Here is a 17,219-nt window from a genome sequence, read left to right on the forward strand (position 1 = left end):
ATTCAGGAAAATTTCCATCTTGCAAGGGATAGATGGGGCAAAGGACAGACCAGCAGGTGGTGGTGATGCAACACTTATGGATGCCAACTGTCAAAAAAGTCAACTCAAGAAAGGGGTGAAACTCACGAAACTAAGACAAACTTTCAAACAAGGCAGTCCTGATCAAATATGAATCAAAATTATGTTACGGTATTGTCTATTTCTCACCTAAAATGTTTCCAGAAACATATTTTAGTGTACTGTTTAGCCATCATATGAGAAAGTTTGTGACGCAGCCACCATGTTGAAAACAGACAAGCCAAAACCAAGCATCGCCCAACTCGCGGTACATCATCCACATGTCAAGTCTTGTGATTGGTTCACTCACTCCACGTGAAAACATCTTTCTTCATACTGACGTAACCCTTTACGTACTTGTCCCTATAATTGTACTGCTTTCATTCACAACACAGCCATACCAGCATTTTCCCTGAAATGTTACTAAGTCTTGAGGTAAGGTAATTGCCAGTATATCGATCCCTGCTCCCATTCACACATGACCCTATGCAGGAAATGTTCCTGAACATTTCAGGGATAGACTGCATATGTGAAAGGGGCTTTACACAGTTTCCACAAACATGTCCAAAAACCATTGACTGTATATAAATATGGACGTCATGACAGCTCCCCAAAACATCTCAATTGCCCCCTGGTGGCTGGCTGCAGTATAGGTCATAAGACCCGCCCCCACCATGTTAGTGGATGGGACATGAGCCAAACTAAAAAATCAAAGTACACAACAAATAAATTATTCCCAAACATGGTTTCTGTCATTTAAGGTGGTTCTTATCTCACTGATGTTTGTCCAAATACTCATTTTTCTGATAAGTTTGTTTTTAATTAGTTACTTGATGGTATAAAAAGGGGGTCTGACATGATGATTGACAGCTGTGACATCCACTCTCAAACCTCCAACAGGTGGTGGGACGGCTGAGGGGGCGTCGTCTGTGGGTTGTCATCCCGCCGCCCAACTCCACTAGGCAGACTCTGGCTCCAAATGATGTCACACAAGCAAGATGGCAGCTGCCACAAAGGAGATATTTTGGCTTCACTTTTGCATTACGGTAGGAAGTGGAGACGCATCGTCCATATTTATATAGTCAACGCCAAAAACCAGAGAACAGAACTCCCTATGCACAGCCAGTATTTTCAATCAGGTACTGGTCAGTTGTAGGACCATCTTAGGTGAAGATCAAAATCAACCACCGCACACTGAAATGACTTTATTGAGATTTTATTAGGAGCAAATAATGCATTTAGTCTGTAGCCTCTTCAGGTTCGCTCAGCAAAAAGCCAATGCTTTTGTCCAAAAACAGTCTTATCTTCTTTTGATAACGGAAAATCATTAGCAATAGTTGCATATGTCCTTACACAAAAGTGACAAGAACTCAGTTCAACTTTAAACATGATGAAATCTACAGACAAGAACACTTATTTCATAGCAGACAGTATCACCATAAAAAAAGGCTTTATAGTGAATGTGTTAGCAAACAGCTGCATATTTAAACCTATTTATATTCATCCAGCAACATGTAACAACATCAGCATTCATTTGGAGTCATGTTTGTGTCCCTCTATTTAATGTAAATCCAATATTCACTCAACTGAGAAAAATATCTGGCTCTACCACTATGTTCACCAGCTAGTCGCTAACTTTGTCTGCTGCTACTGGAAACAATCAATGAGAGTGATGAGAAGTTTGATGTCAACCTCATGTCTATGGTTTTCCAAGTTCCCAAACTGCAGTGATGTTGTGACGTATCAGATCAGTCCGATCAGCTGCAGCGTCCAATAAATAACTGATATCCAATAAGGGGGCATGTCGGCTGGTTAAAGACTTCCATGAAGGCTGCAGGACAGCCTTCAAGAGGGCAACCCGGAAGAACTTCTGGTTTAAGTGAGGATTGACGAGTGAGGAAATGACAAATAAGAGACTTGAGATGTACCCATTATTTCCCAACATCAGTGGTGGACCTCACTGATGTTCCTGTGGATCAAATGGGAGCAAATCCTTGCAGCCAGGTTCCAAAATCTGGTGGAAAGTCTGAAGCCAGAAGTGGAAGCCTGTCTCGCAGCTGATTAATGCCCATGGTGTTGGGATGACATGTTCAACAATAACATACAGGTGTGATGTTTGGGTGTCCATACACTTTTGGCCATGTAGCGTATATTAGCTATAGTTTAAAGTCTCTGCAGATTGGTTTTCATTGTGAACTAAAGTGAACTAGACGTGTTGATGTAGACAGTACTTTAGCTAATCTCTCTCTCAGACAACCTGATTCAACTGCTGACAACACTTTACTGAGTACTTCTGAATGTGTGTGCCTGTGTGGTTGTGTATAATCTGTCTCTTTTCTGGGGGATTAGCAGATTAGCTCTCTTGTCTGATGTAACTGTGACTCACCTCATCAAACTGAGTGATGAATAGGCTGATATAAAACAATGAAATTCTAATCTGAGCAGCTAGTGCTGCATCTGTCCAACAACTAGTTAAGCCTCAGTCATGATAAATGTATACCTCATGTATTCAGGTTGGATGTTTTTTCTTATGTCAATGGAAGCCATCCATAGAGATACAGTAGACCAAGTTGACTTTGCTTTATATTTCATTATGCCTCTTATGGCAGCAGTGTGACTGTGTCTGTTAGGAGCAATGTTTCCATTACCTCTTTCTGTCTGTAGAAAAATATTACTAATAAGTCCAGACTGGCTAGCTAGCCAATGCTAACTGGAGTTATTGGTGGATATTAATCACTGGTACTAAACTCCTAGAAACAACTGCAGTAATTTGCTATTTTATTTCAGCCGATACAGCGTTATTGAAAATGACGGATTCAAAAAAATAGAACTGAGCTGCACAATATGACACTAAGAGCTCTGTAAGCATGCTAACATGGTCACACTGACAATGCTAACATGTTGATGTTTAGCAGGTTCACCATCTTAGTTTAGCGTGTTGGCATGCTAACATTAACTAACAAGGAATAAAGACAAACTATATCTGAGGCAGATGGGAAGATAATTACTTGTGCAAGCATTTAGTCATAAATCAAAGTATTGGATTATTAAACTAAAAATTGAACTTGATAATTGCGCTAGAGGAAAAGTCAGAGGATCACTAAAGTTACAGTTCATCCAGAGCTGGACATAAATGAACTAAATTTCATGGCAGTCCATCCAATAGTTGTTGAGAAATGTCACTCAAAACTGCAAAAGTTAACCTCATGGAGGCACTAGAGGAAAAATCAGCGGATAACCAAAGTCATTAGGATTCATAATCTCGGGACCGTGCACTGTATGTCTCCGACCGTCATTGCCATCCATACTGCTGGCATGCCTAAAAAACTATATCTTTGGGTTCTGCATCACCCTAATCTAGGACTAGTGGTCTATCGATCTATCTGATGGGCAGTTTAATGCAGACAGTGTCAGACCAGAATAATAGTATTACTCAAGAGGATGTGTGTGTGTGTATGTAATCATCTTACAATGTGACCCTAACAGAAGTACTGAGTCATGTTTCCATTGTAGCTCAGCTCTTATGTAACACAGACAAACTGTCACTCTTACTGTCAGCATGTCAGAGGTTTTTCTAAATAAGTCCATCAGATTCAGAGGCCCCATGTGGGACAGTACTGGGGCCAAGGAGTTGCCAATGGGGCCCATGTGGGATATGTGGTTTAAGGGTCAGTTCACCCAAATACAGAAACATGTAAAACTAATGTCACCAAATGACATTAATTAATACTATTAAGACAGATAGTCTGTGTCTGATTTGTCAAACTGAATATGCGCAGCAGTTTTTCTCGCACTGGCCCTGCCTGCGAGTTCCCACTTGGTCCACAGACTTAACACTGGGTTGACGTCACGCTTTTCTAGGCTCTAGAAAAGTTTTATAAATATAAAACCTTCATGGATTCAATTATTATATTATAATATAATTATAATGAAAAGCATAATACAAAGAGTAATACTACACCTTATTTGCAGTTTAAGGTATCCTGTCAACAGTTTTATAGACATCTTTTTTATAATGGAGGTCTATCTACTCCCTCCAGTCTCTCTTTTTCCCCCTCTCCTCTCTGTACATTAATGAAGTACATTCATAAAGCCCTGTGATACACACTCAAGTTGACATTTTCAACTTGACAGACACATATTTGCGACACTTTACATTACCCGGGGCAAATTCACACCTACTCGTGTCTTTGCATTGACTTCATATGTAATCGTGCCACATGGAAAATTCACTTTGCATTCTGTCTGAACACAGCTTTAAAAAATCAGATGTCTTTCATTAAATTTTAAAATAAATGATCATTTTATTAAACAGTGGTGCACAACTCTGGCCTGAAAAAATGGTTTTACCCAAGTTCTCAACAACCAATCAGACATAATGAAACTCACTTTTTGAAAATGGACTCAAGCTCAAAAATAAGCTCAAAAGTCCCAATTTCTTCTATTTAGCCTTCCCATCAGACTGCATGACTATCTGAGAGTGTGTTACCTGCGAGCAGCTCCTTCAGGGTGTTGTACCAGGTGTGTGTGTGTTCTGAAGAGGCGTTGTGGAGGTGCAGCGTGTCCTCCTCCAGCCTCCTCCCTCTCCTCTTGCAGCAGAACAGCGCCATGCCCAGCACAGCTCCCCCCGACTGCTGACCTGCCGCTCGCCGCCGCTTCACCTTCACAGCAAACACATCCTGCAGCAGCACCACATCTGGCTGCACCACGCATGCTTCCCCTGCAGAGAGAAGAAGAGCTCATCTCATCACCTGAACACATCACACCTGACTGTACAAATCATCCTTTATGAATTACTGCTTACTATTAGCGACAAGGCACCAATAATCTTGTGTAATAATAGTGTTGAGTTGATCATTTTGAAATAACGGAAAAAATGGTGACACTGATGGGAATGTCATTTGTTTTTCAGGTATTTGGTCATGATGAGAGACACTGTGGCACTAAATGAAAAGTCAGGGGATCACCAAAGTAATTATGCCTCAACCTCTGGAAACCATGAATGTGTGTACAAAATTTCAATGTAAATCCATCCGTGGTGGACCAACCGACCATAAGACCGTCATCACCATTACTAGAGCCACGCTGCCATTGCTGCTAAAAGTGAGTGGCCTGAAGGGTGGTGCTGTGAAGTCTGGCCACACCACCTCTTGTCTCCTGTTAGGCTGGTTCTTGTTGTTGGTGCTTGTTAGCAGTCTTACACAGAGTCAGGTGAGAAGGTTGACATCACTTTAATCTCTATTTGTCCAGCACAGAGATAGGTCAGGGACATGTTTAGCCTAGCTTAGCACAAAGACTGGAAGCAGGGGGAAACTGTTCTTTCATTGTTTTACCCACAAAGAGAACACAACTCTTAACAAAGTTAAGGTGGCTGAATGTTGATTGAGAGGGTTCATCTCTCTGAAGCAAATTTCACTGAAAGTGTTTTTTTTTTTTTTTTTTTTTTTTTAGAAATTTACTGAAACCAATGGCTGCAAGGAAGGAAATCAATGAAAACATTAAACCTGAAAGTGAAAAAATATTAAAATGTATCTTATTAACGAACAAGCTTTTCACCCATCTGTCCTGTAATCAGCTGGGTTTAGCTGATAGTAGAATTAAGACAGAGGTCAAACCTGGTGACCACACTATGAAGACAGGACTTTTGTGCTTAGAGTTATTGGTCAACAAATAGCTTCAATGCTAAATGCTGCTAAAACCAAAATCTCTTCTTTTATCACTTCTATTTAAACACTTGCTCAACAAACAAGATGTTCAAAAAAGATTCTCATTCAAAATGGCTCCAAAATCCAAAGTGAATTATTTCAAGTTCTACAAAGTAACCTGAATCTCTCACCTCGACTCACCATTAGCTGCACAGCAACAGAATCTGAAACTTTCTGAGTGGATGTTTCAGATGTTTCTTTCTTGTATCTTGTTAGCTAGCTTTGAACATTTCTATTTGCTTAATACAAATGATACAACATTTAAAGCAGACAGCTTTGGAGCTGTTGGAAAGTGTCTTGTTTTTCTGCTTTGATGGAACTAGGCAAGCAGTTTCCTTTGTTGCTTCCAATCTTATACTAAATTAGACTAAACACGTCCTGGACCTTTCTCTGTAATGGACACAAAAAGATGAAACTGATATCCATCTTCTCATCTGCTCTGGGGATAATGCCATAGAAGTTCCTAAATGTCCCTTTGAATAATTCCTCCTCATACAGTTAACTTTGTTAGCTGCAACTATCAATGATGATTTCCCTAATATTGCACTGTTTCTTTAAAACTGCTGCTGTTCACTCATCAGTCCAACGTCTGAATTTATAAGTTTGTGAATAACATATCTGCTCACTGATACCAGCGTAGTATTGCTGGTCCGTCTGTGTTCACATTACATAATATTATTAACTGCATTACTCACTAATCCATTGATCAGCAGAACATACAGTAGCACCTGTCAAGCAATCAGCGTAATCAGGGAGGAATTCTGAAATCTGATTGGTCCTTGTCAGATTAATCATCCAATCCTCTGAGGATAGTGTCAGCGGAACTCAGACTCAGAGTTACATAACAAACACACACAGACTTGATCCATAACATATTTGTTATTGACTGATTTGATACAGAGCGAGTTGTGCTGCCAGTCTGTCCCAGTGGCCGACCACGGTACTGCAACTTGTTGTCCCAAGTCACCAAGAAAACATTTTTGTCATTGACCAATAAAAAGTCATCTGTAAAACTGTTGACAGGACGCCTGCAAACAAAGTCAGTTATTACTTTTTGTATTATGAATTTTTAATCCATGGAGATTCCAAATGTGTAAAACTTTCTCGAAGCTTAGTAAAGTTTGCTTGTACGCATGTAAACATTACACAACACACCAGCTCAATCAACTCATTTTAAAGACAAGTGAAATGAATAATACATTTTGCAAGTTCTAATTCTTGCGTCTCTGTGTTATTTGTTAATTGTTATCTCTTCTTATATACCAAATATATGTCACAGCCAATCAAATCTGAACAATCTGATCAAATTCCTCTTGAAATGACACCCCGTCCACATCTTCTGTTTCACACAGACACACATCACATTATGAAAGCTACAGACGCTCTAACTGTGACCAAAACCACTGACTCGTTCATAGACCCTCACTAGCTCACTCCATAATTATCAGTAATCAGTTGCACGACCATTGCTTTTTCATCTATAAAATGCAATAGAGCTGCAACTTATGATTATTTTCATGAACCAAACAGTAAATGTGCAGTAAAACCAAAACTAGGAGCTAAAATAGGCTAAAACACAAAAGTTGGATCCATTGTTTTCCTCTGGCATACATCATGTGTCAACACAATGTATTGCATTTTTGTATGAAATATGCTATAAAAAACAAAGCCTAATAATAATAATAACATTATTGTTATTATTATCTCATTAAAGCAAATTGAAATTGCAAAAATGAAACGAGAGAGACAGATTTTCCATCCACCCCAATGAAGGTGAGTCTGATCTAAGTTGGCAGAACCTACAGAGCTACTGCACAAACACACACACACACACACACACACACAGATACACACACAGTATTGCCTGTCACAGGTAGCATGTTGGTTGGTTCCAGATGGAGATGAATTTCCAATCATGCCCCCACTGGCCCACTGTGCCAACAAACACACACACACACACACACACACACACACACACACACACACACAAACAGTATATATATTATGTTGGTATTATTAATATCATTGTGAGGACCTTGTACCGTATTCACTGTATGGAGGCATCATCTTCTCCTTACTCTAAACGTAATACTAGAACCAGGTCTGAACCCTAAGATAAACAATTAAACATGTAGGGACGGCACCGCAACACAAACACACACTCAGTGGCAGTCCAGTCTCATGTGACCAGGCCATGTGGCTCACTGTGGGGAGTTATGGATCATCATTTAGAAACACACACACACACACACACACAAACACACGGGCTGCAGCGCTGCATCACTCCTCGTAGTCATAGATGACATTGATTGTGTAAACTGCTCTGTAGTAAATTGATTGTAAAGTGATCAGTTGTTGTTTCTTCACACTTCTTACTGGTCCTCAAACCTCCAGAGATACTTTACTGTCTGTAGGAATTTTTAGCTCTCCACCCAGAAAGAAGTAAAGCAGAGTGTCTCAGTTGCATTCTAATACTAAGGCTGAGCATGTTGCATGATGGTTTACTGTCTACAGTGGTGGCACTGGGAAAAGTTCAGTAAACTTGAAGATAATATGAATACAAAGTAAACTTGAGTTGTCGAGGTACATGGGACAGTTAGAAAAACACAAATTGTAGATGGTAGTGAAACAGCTGCTGGAAGATTTTGGAAAACAAAAGAAATATTAAATTTTTGCACAAACATGATTGTGTCCTTGTATTTAAGTTGAATTGTTACTGGCATTCCAAAGTCGCAGTTTAATCAAAACCCGTGTGTATTCCATTATCGTACAAAACAGTAAAGTACTTTGATTTCTTGTATACTTACTGCCAACTGGACTGGATATCATTTGAAATTATTGGTGCAACTAACAATTATTTTGTTATCAATTAATCTCTTGATTATTTTCTATTAACTGTTTAATTTTTTAGTCTGTAAAATGCCAGAAAATTGATAAAAATTCCCAGAGCCCAAGGTAACATCTTCAAATTGCTTGTTTTGTCTGACCAAAGATATTCAATTTATAATGATCTGATCATTTTGTTTGGTAAATGCCTCAAACTAACTGATTAATTAACTGATTATTGAAAATTCTGCTGATTGATTGACTTTAATACTACTGCAGGTACGATACGTATACCAACCAGAGTTTTGGTATACTGACTGACTGTCAGGTCAGGTCTCACCTCCCTGGCATACAGACATACAGACAGACAGACAGGCTGCTGGGTGAGACAGGATGAATTCATGTGTAGAAATAAACAACAACAGCTGATCCATTTCTATAGAAATATCTAATCAACACACACACACACACACACACACACATCGTGCTGACAGGCTGACTGCGTGTGTGTGTGTTTGTGTGTGTGTTAATCTCCTCACACTGAGAGACTCTAATAACCCCCCACGGGCTGAACCAACTGCTCTCTACTACTGCCAACACACACATACACACACACACACACACACACACACATACAGTGCTGGCTTAATGACATTAGCTTGGATGAAATACAGCAAAACAGATTGGCTTCAACCACACTGTATTTACACCTTCATCCTGCTCCACTGACCAGTTCTGTCTGAATGGATTTCAACCAAAATCTAACACACAACACTGGATATTACCAAAATAATATCATCATAATCATCACAATAATATCATCATATCACATATCACTATACCAAAATATTACCACAATATGAAAAAAACTGTGTTAACCTACAGAAGATTTGTCACACTGTTCATTCCAAACTGGAGGAAGCTCCTTTTTTAGCTCCTTTAGTTTCATACTCTTCTCCTCTCGCAAAATAAAAACTAGCTGAGTTTCTGCTACTCCCAGTAATCACACAAGAAGGAATCTCTTTCTGTCAGCTTCTGCTGTGATCAGAGCTGCAGGAAGTCAACATGGCTGAGAGACTGTATGAGAGATGCTGGTGGCCCTGCTCAGAGGAGAGGAGAGGGAGGAGAAAGACAAAAAAAAAGATGATAATTCACAGATTCCTTAAATCCATTATTGTACGTTGGATGAAGAGAAAATAATAATAATAAATATAATGTAATGCACTGTGGGATTGTAAGCAGCAAAAAGTGGTGCACATGCCATGGACACCTCATTCCGGTGTGGGGATGTTTGAGGACACTTTACACAACATTTACACACTAAAACTGGTGGACAGTTTAATGTAAATAGTAAATATGGAGTGTTCTCACACAGCTCTTGAGTTCGTTGTTAAATAAGGAAAGCATTTGTATGCATTTCATTCATTCATTCATTCTTAAGAAGCAGGTGCTGAATTTGTGGCATTCAACAATTTTCTGGTACTTAGATCAAAACAAAATGTACAACTGGTCCAGAGACATCGTATGAGTCAAATACAGATACAGTCGTTACAAAAACAACTCATCTGACCTGAAATCATAATGCTTTCATCCACATTCATTTCAGGTTTAAATGGTTTAACCGAAATTAAGACAACTTCATGTGAAATTAATTCACAATATCATCATCATCATCATGTCCATTTTACTGAGATTTTATTGGCGTATTTCAGCACAGCAGCTTCTGTATTTCAGTAGTAAACAGCTGCATCACTTCTCTGTCCAGCATCATCCTGTGTTGCAGCTGACAGTCTAACATCACCTTCTGTCGGCTGTAATATTCTCTCCTCTAATATATCAGTCACATGACCTCCTTTCATATAGTCATGGAGTCATGGTTTTTTTTGCATCTAAATTCATGTCAAAGCATTTCCTCTTTATTTCTGTCACAGTACAGTGCTGATCTGATGACATGTCGTCGGCAGTTTGATTCATATTTTCTAATTGTTTCAGCTCAACTAGTACAACTACTGACACTGATAAATGTGTCTGCTCATTCTGACAGCAGGACTTAAAGCTCTACAACCTACAATTCTTGTTTTTACTCTTCGGTAACATTTTGTGTGAATGAAACTCACCCACAAATGCGGAACACTTAGTCTTATATGGCAGTTTTAGAGCAGTTGATGATGCTAACGATCAAATCTCACGAGTGTGCAGCTCCTCATGAACAGGTTCATTGATGGTGGTCAGTAAATTTCATTGTCAACAAAGAGTATGGCAGCAGATTTCTGTGGACTGTCGCGGTGTTGGTATGATGTGTACAAGGTGAAAAATACAGTCTGAATTGTTGAGAGTACACAAACAGATCAAATCGCCAAAACTGAAGTCACAAGGATCTAACACAAGCAACGCACAACCCCTCTGTGTGTGTGTGTGTGTGTGTACGTGCATGTGTGTGTGTGTGTGTGTGTGCGTGTGTGTGTCCAGATGTCATGTTTCAGGTGGTCTCAACATGACAGAACTTCTCCATTACAGCACCAGCTGCCTCGACAGAGACACAGTCTGTCCTCCTGTCTGTCTGACATCGGCGGGATAACCGATCACCATGACAATCCCGTCACCATGGTAACTGACCTGTGGGGGTCTCCGGTGTGATGGGGGTCCAGGTCATTCTGGTTCGGGTGAGCAGGACGTCATGACTCTTCTTCCCCACTTTGAAGATCCCGCGCAGCACAACACACTCGCTGACACAAACACACACACACAGAGTTAAATATCAGCCAATCAGAGGTCTGAAACTGACATATTTATCAATGAAGCGACTGATAAATCAATCAGTAAGTCATGCTGATGTTATCATCGGTCTTTGATGTGTCACAAATGTCAAACTGTTTCACTTCTCTCACTGCTTCTCTCTGATGTCAGTGAATCTGAATCAGACACAAAGTAAACAGGAGAGTCTGACACTAGAAGGCTGTTTTCACATTCGTCTGCTGCACAGGGAGATTTCTCTGTGCTCACCTCAAACCTGAGTTAAAGATGTGTACCTATGAGCATCAAATCAGTGGACGAGTTGGTGTACTTGAGCTTCAATGATTAATGGCTTCGTTGCCAACTATTAAAATAATTACTGTTTTTATGTCATTGTCATTTTTTTAAGGGAAAAAACTCACAATTCTCTTTACTGCTCTATGACAGTAAACTGAATATCTTTGGGTTGTGGACAAAACAAGACGTTTAAAGATGTTTTTCACCATTTTCTGACATTTTATGGACCAAACAACTAATCAATTAATCAAGAAAATAATTGACAGATTAATCAGTGATGAAAATAATTGTTAGGAGCAGCCCGCCCCTTGTTGTATTTTGCCATTGGTTCGATTTTTTTCTCACTGAAAAAAAAAATCATGCAAACTAAAACGCATCCCTAAACGCCATGTGAGAACATTCACTCCACTCATTGGTCAGATGTGTCAGGGGTGGAGCAAAGGTTTCGTATGTCTCAAAACATGTCTGTAGGGGAGCTTTAATATATTTAATAAAAATGCAATAATTTCTTCTCTTTATCTTCCTTGTGTTGTTCATCAGACATCAAAAATACAGCTGAGGTTCAAAGGTCATTCTAGCCCAGTCTGGACGTCTATTAATATGCAAATAATCAAATAAACTCTGTTACATTTATCTGAAGGTAACATTTTACACATTTATCATGAAATACATGTGGCTGTTGTCAGTTAAAATGCATGTTAAAGAGCTCTGACAGCCAACCTGTTAGAGTCAGTCACGTGATCCTCTGACAGGACACATCATTTTACTTTTACTGCAGGATATTTAACTTGAACTTAGTTGTTGTGATTTTGATAACATAACTGTTCTCTGCTCTGATTCAGTTTGTTATATGGACCAATCAGAGAGCCGGTTCTGTGTAGAACCTGCATGGAGCACACCTCACCTCTGCTCCTCTTCTTCTTCCTCCTCCTCTTCCTCCTCCTTCTTCTTCTTCTTCTTCCCGCTCCGTTTTTCTTTCTTCTTCTTCTTCGTGCTCTCTCTCTGCTTTCCCTGCAGTTCCTCCTCGGGCTCCGACATGTTTACGGACTCAACCGACGAAAAAACAAACAAACAAACAAAGGCGGCGGTTACGAGTTTGTTCCTCTCTGGTAAACAAAGCAGCAGATGAACGTGTAGTAAGCTGATCACCGGCAGGTTACGGTGTATTTCCGGGGTGTCGTCGCTATGGAGACAGCTTTACCGGACTCTCAGCTCGGGCACGCGGCGGATTCACCGGTGCGCGCTCCTGCGTATAGCCTACATCCAAGCGGGAGCGCGCGCACAGTGAGAGGAGTCTTTTGATCAGTTTATGATCGATTAGAAGGTCATTATGATTGATTATGTCAGCTTCTGTTCTGCTGCTTGAATCAACAGGTTGCCAGTTTGATCAGTATGTGACTGCTGCTGCTCTCTATGAGGTCATGATACATACATCCATACTCAGTGGTGGATGGGGACGGTTGCAACACTTTTTGCATTTTTCTTAGTTATTCTGAGACTACTGCATTTGAAGAGAAGAAGTCAGGTGTTGCAACTGACCCCGTACCTGAGGACAGTTGCAATGGTCTCCAGGCACGGTTGCAACATACATTAAAATGCATAAAAAATGTCCTCCTTACTTTTTTTTATTTTGTCATATTAATCTGAGTATTTTAACAATGTACTATATCACAGTTAATTTGTTTGTTTGGGTAAAGAGGTCTGCCCTATGTGTGGCTGTTGTTAATCTTACCATGTTAAGTGTTAATTCCCTTTCAGACACAATGTGACAACAGCACAACTGCACTCTGAAACCCATTATTTCCAGTGGCTTGTGCTGCACCACGACGGCTTTTCACTGCGTCGAGCAAAGTGCAGGCACAACACTGCGAGCTCTCAACCGAAGTTCAACCAGGTATTAAGAATTAGACACTGTTGCAACCGTCCCTACCTTACCCTACTCAGATTCTTTACTTAAGTAAAAGTAGTAATACCACAATGTAAAAATACTCCATTACAAGTAAAAGTCCTGTGTTTAAAATTCTTCTTAAGTAAAAGTACAGAAGTATTAGCAGTTAAATTTACTAAACTATTAAAAGTAAAAGTTCTAGGTCCTTGTGACCGATATATTCAATTCATTTAATAAAGTACTTTGTTAATACTGATGCATCAGTGTGTATATGCAGCATTTTACTGTTGTAGCTATTCAAAGAGGAGCTAGTTTACACTACTTAACTACAGTTTGGTCCAGTGGTTCCCAATCTGGGGGTCGGGGCCCTCCAAAGATCCACATGATAAATCTGAGGGGTTGTGAGATGATGGTAACCTGACGTGCCAGATGGTTTGTTACACAGAACCATCTGAGAAGTCGTCCTTGGAAACTGTTTGGAAAAGGGCAGGCACTTTCAAAAAATACTTTACAGGTGATTGGATGAACCCTCTGTCTCTCACCGTCTTACATTGAAAGGCAGCTGGATTTGCATGATCATATGAGAATCATAGGATACTGATTGGTCCAAGCCACCAGTGGTTCGGACACAAGCGCGTAACTTGAAGCCTAACAAGATAGGTTCTCACATGATCTCGTGATCTCGCGAATCCAGCTGCCTCCCAAGGTAAAGATGATGGGAGAGGAAAGAAGAAAAAACAAAGTTCTGATACACAAATTTGGATTCACTCTTCAGACTTTTATCAAATCTTTGCTTCTTTATGAAATATTGGAGTTTTAAGTTATTTAATTACTGATTTAATCTTAAACAATGTATTGTAATGTCATTTCACGTACAATTTTAATCTGAAAAGTAACCAGTAACAATAGCTGTCAAATAAATGTAGTGGAGCAGAAAGTGCAATATTTCCTTCTGACATGTAGTGGAGCACGTAGTGTACGGTGGGTTTTTCAAGCTTTTTCTCTGAAAACAGCTGCCTGCTGCGGCTGAAAACAACACTATGAGAGCGCTGAGAATGAACCAAAACAGTAAAGTTGTAGCTGGACATATAAACAATAAGCTGACACCTGCCTACAGGTCCGTGAAGCCGAGGGGAGCTGCAGAGTCACTGATAATTCTCTGTAGGCTCATCACTACCCAGCCACAACCAACACATTACACACTGACATTTGATACACTTATCATAAAGATATTGATTATAGCCTCGTTAAGGATGTTATTTCCAAACTTTAACTTTCATTGTCTATTATTTTGCATTACATGCTTAATGTTATAGAGAAACACTTAAATGAAAGGAGATACTTTTCTTACCACTAGTAGCGCTATGGAGCAATGTTTCAACGAGCTGGTTCCTGTTTGATTTTGTCGTGCATGTGCATGAGACTGACACAGTACACGCTCCTGATGATAGTTTCACACTATTCCACTCATCAACAGTTGATAGCAGTAACATGCAAAGAAACGTAGCAACGTATCTACAGAGGCAGAGATGAGAAGCTAACTAGCTGTGTTAACAATGTAAGATTTAAAATGTTCAAAAATCGGCTTTGAAAATGTTTTATGGGGAAGAAAATGCATCCAGCACGTTTGCTAGAACTAAAGGATACACAATATGTTTTGGCAAGAAACATTGAATTTAAATTACTTTGCTTACAAGAAAACTCGAAAGATTTGAAACCAAGATTTTCAGGGGCTTTAATTTTATTTTATGTATGTGTTACAAGCATGAGTTTGTTGGTTCCATTGGTTCAAGACGTGTTAAGGAAAAGCTCAGCATTTTCTTTCAAAGACTAAGAGGAAAAGGTTGATATATAAATTTCATTTCTGTATGTCCAATACATACGTACCTGTAAAGACTCACTAATGAACATATTATATCTCAAATGTTCGTACACAAAGAGAAAATCCATAATGTGAGTTAGTAGTTTCAGGGGGAATTACATCCTGCGACTACTACAGAGTCTAGTGCAGTCCCTGTACATTACAAGTATACACTATAGTATTTAAAGCCTTGTTGTCACATTGAGGTTGCTATGTTTGGTACCAATGTGCCTGTACAGAGACTAATAAGAAGAACTCCCACACACTGTCTCACCCACTGCTGCAACACCCATTAAATCACAAGGTTTCAGTCTGTCTGACCTTCATCAGTTATGTGTAGGCCTTTAGAAAAATATTAAATCAGAAGGTCATAACATTACATTAAGTAGAAGTTCATCATTCAGTCTATTGTTAGACAGAGTCTGTAATAAGAATAACCAGAAGACCTCTCTTGTACAGAGACTAAAACTAAAACATGCACACCGACCGTTTCTGGCAACTCCACTACAGCAGAGACGCTGCACAGCACTACTGTGTGGATGAATAAACTGATGACCAAGCTATAATAAACTTATGACCAAATACCTGCAAAACCAATGACATTCCCATCAGCAACACACAGCACACTAAACTAAGATGGTGAATATGGTAACCATAACACTGGCTTAGCATCAGCATGTGAGTATTGTTACTGTGAGCATGTTAGCATGCTGACATTAGCATTTGACTCAGAGCACTGCTGTGCCACAGTACAGCCTCACAGAGCAGTTTTGTGCTATTTGAACACATTGTATTATTGTTGTGAATTTTAACAGAATCAGTGGAGGTATCTTCATGGGCACCTGTGAGTCCGTCCTACCTGTACTGTCCCTCTCTATTCTCCATTATTAATTATTCTCTCTCTTCTCGCACTGTACCTGATTATTTTAAAACCTCCAGTCCAGCCTCTCCTTAAAAAAACGTCTATGAACCCTGCCCGGTCAGAGAATTATAGACCCATCTCCAAACTTCCTTTTCTATCAAAAATCCTTGAAAAAATTGTCACTGACCAACTCTGGAACCTGACTGAGGATCATAGAATCTTTGATAAATTTCAATCTGGTTTTCGTCACAAACACAGTACTGAGACAGCACTATTAAGAGTAACAAATGACATCCTCATGCACGCTGACAAAGGTGAATACTCCATTCTCATTCTTCTTGACTAAACTGCTGCATTTGATACCATCGACCATACCATCCTACTTGATCGATTGCATAACTGGTTTCATTCATACTCAACAAATAGATTTTTTAATGTCTGTGTTAATAATCATGTATCCTCCTCCTTAGCTCCCCTCCAGTGCGGAGTCCCTCAGGGTTCCGTCCTTGGGCCAATCCTGTTTTCATTGTACATGCTCCCTCAGGGTCAGTTGTTCAGCCGCTTTCATGAAATATCATATCACTGTTATGCCGATGATACTCAGATCTATATCTCTGCCAAACCCAATAACTTCAACAAACTGTCCTCCTTCCATGATTGTTTAGCTGCTACCAAAGAGTGGATGACCCGAAATTTTCTCCATCTAAACCCTGACAAAACTGAAGTGAAGCTGCTACTCAGTTTATTGGCCCACTTCACCCGAACATTAAATCCACTGCTAAGAATCTTGGTATCATCTTCGATAGTATATGACATTTGAACATCATGTTAATAAGCTTGTCCAGTCCTGTTTTTTTCAGTCAAGAAATACTATATTGACCCCTACTGTTCTTGAACAATTAATCCACACATTCATTTTCTCCAGGTTAGACTACTGTAACTCTCTCTACACCTGCCTCAGTCAGTCTTCTCAAAAACGTTTACAGTTCA

At 39.7% G+C, this 17,219-nt stretch overlaps 1 protein-coding gene across 1 annotated transcript in view; it reads right to left on the reverse strand.

Moving 5' to 3' along the window:
- The window catches only part of cerkl (ceramide kinase-like), a 39,597-nt gene extending 26,084 nt beyond the window's left edge, over positions 1–13,513 (reverse strand). The window contains exons 1-3 of the mRNA XM_044366196.1: positions 12,523–13,513; positions 11,205–11,314; positions 4,547–4,777 (exon numbers count right to left, since the gene is read on the reverse strand). Of these exons, the coding sequence (XP_044222131.1) occupies positions 4,547–4,777; positions 11,205–11,314; positions 12,523–12,656 (475 nt within the window). The 5' untranslated portion in view covers positions 12,657–13,513. The remainder of the gene's footprint in view (positions 1–4,546; positions 4,778–11,204; positions 11,315–12,522) is intronic.
- Positions 13,514–17,219: the final 3,706 nt, after the last annotated feature.

Source organism: Thunnus albacares, chromosome 11, assembly GCF_914725855.1.
Source record: "Thunnus albacares chromosome 11, fThuAlb1.1, whole genome shotgun sequence".
Lineage (NCBI taxonomy): Eukaryota > Metazoa > Chordata > Actinopteri > Scombriformes > Scombridae > Thunnus > Thunnus albacares.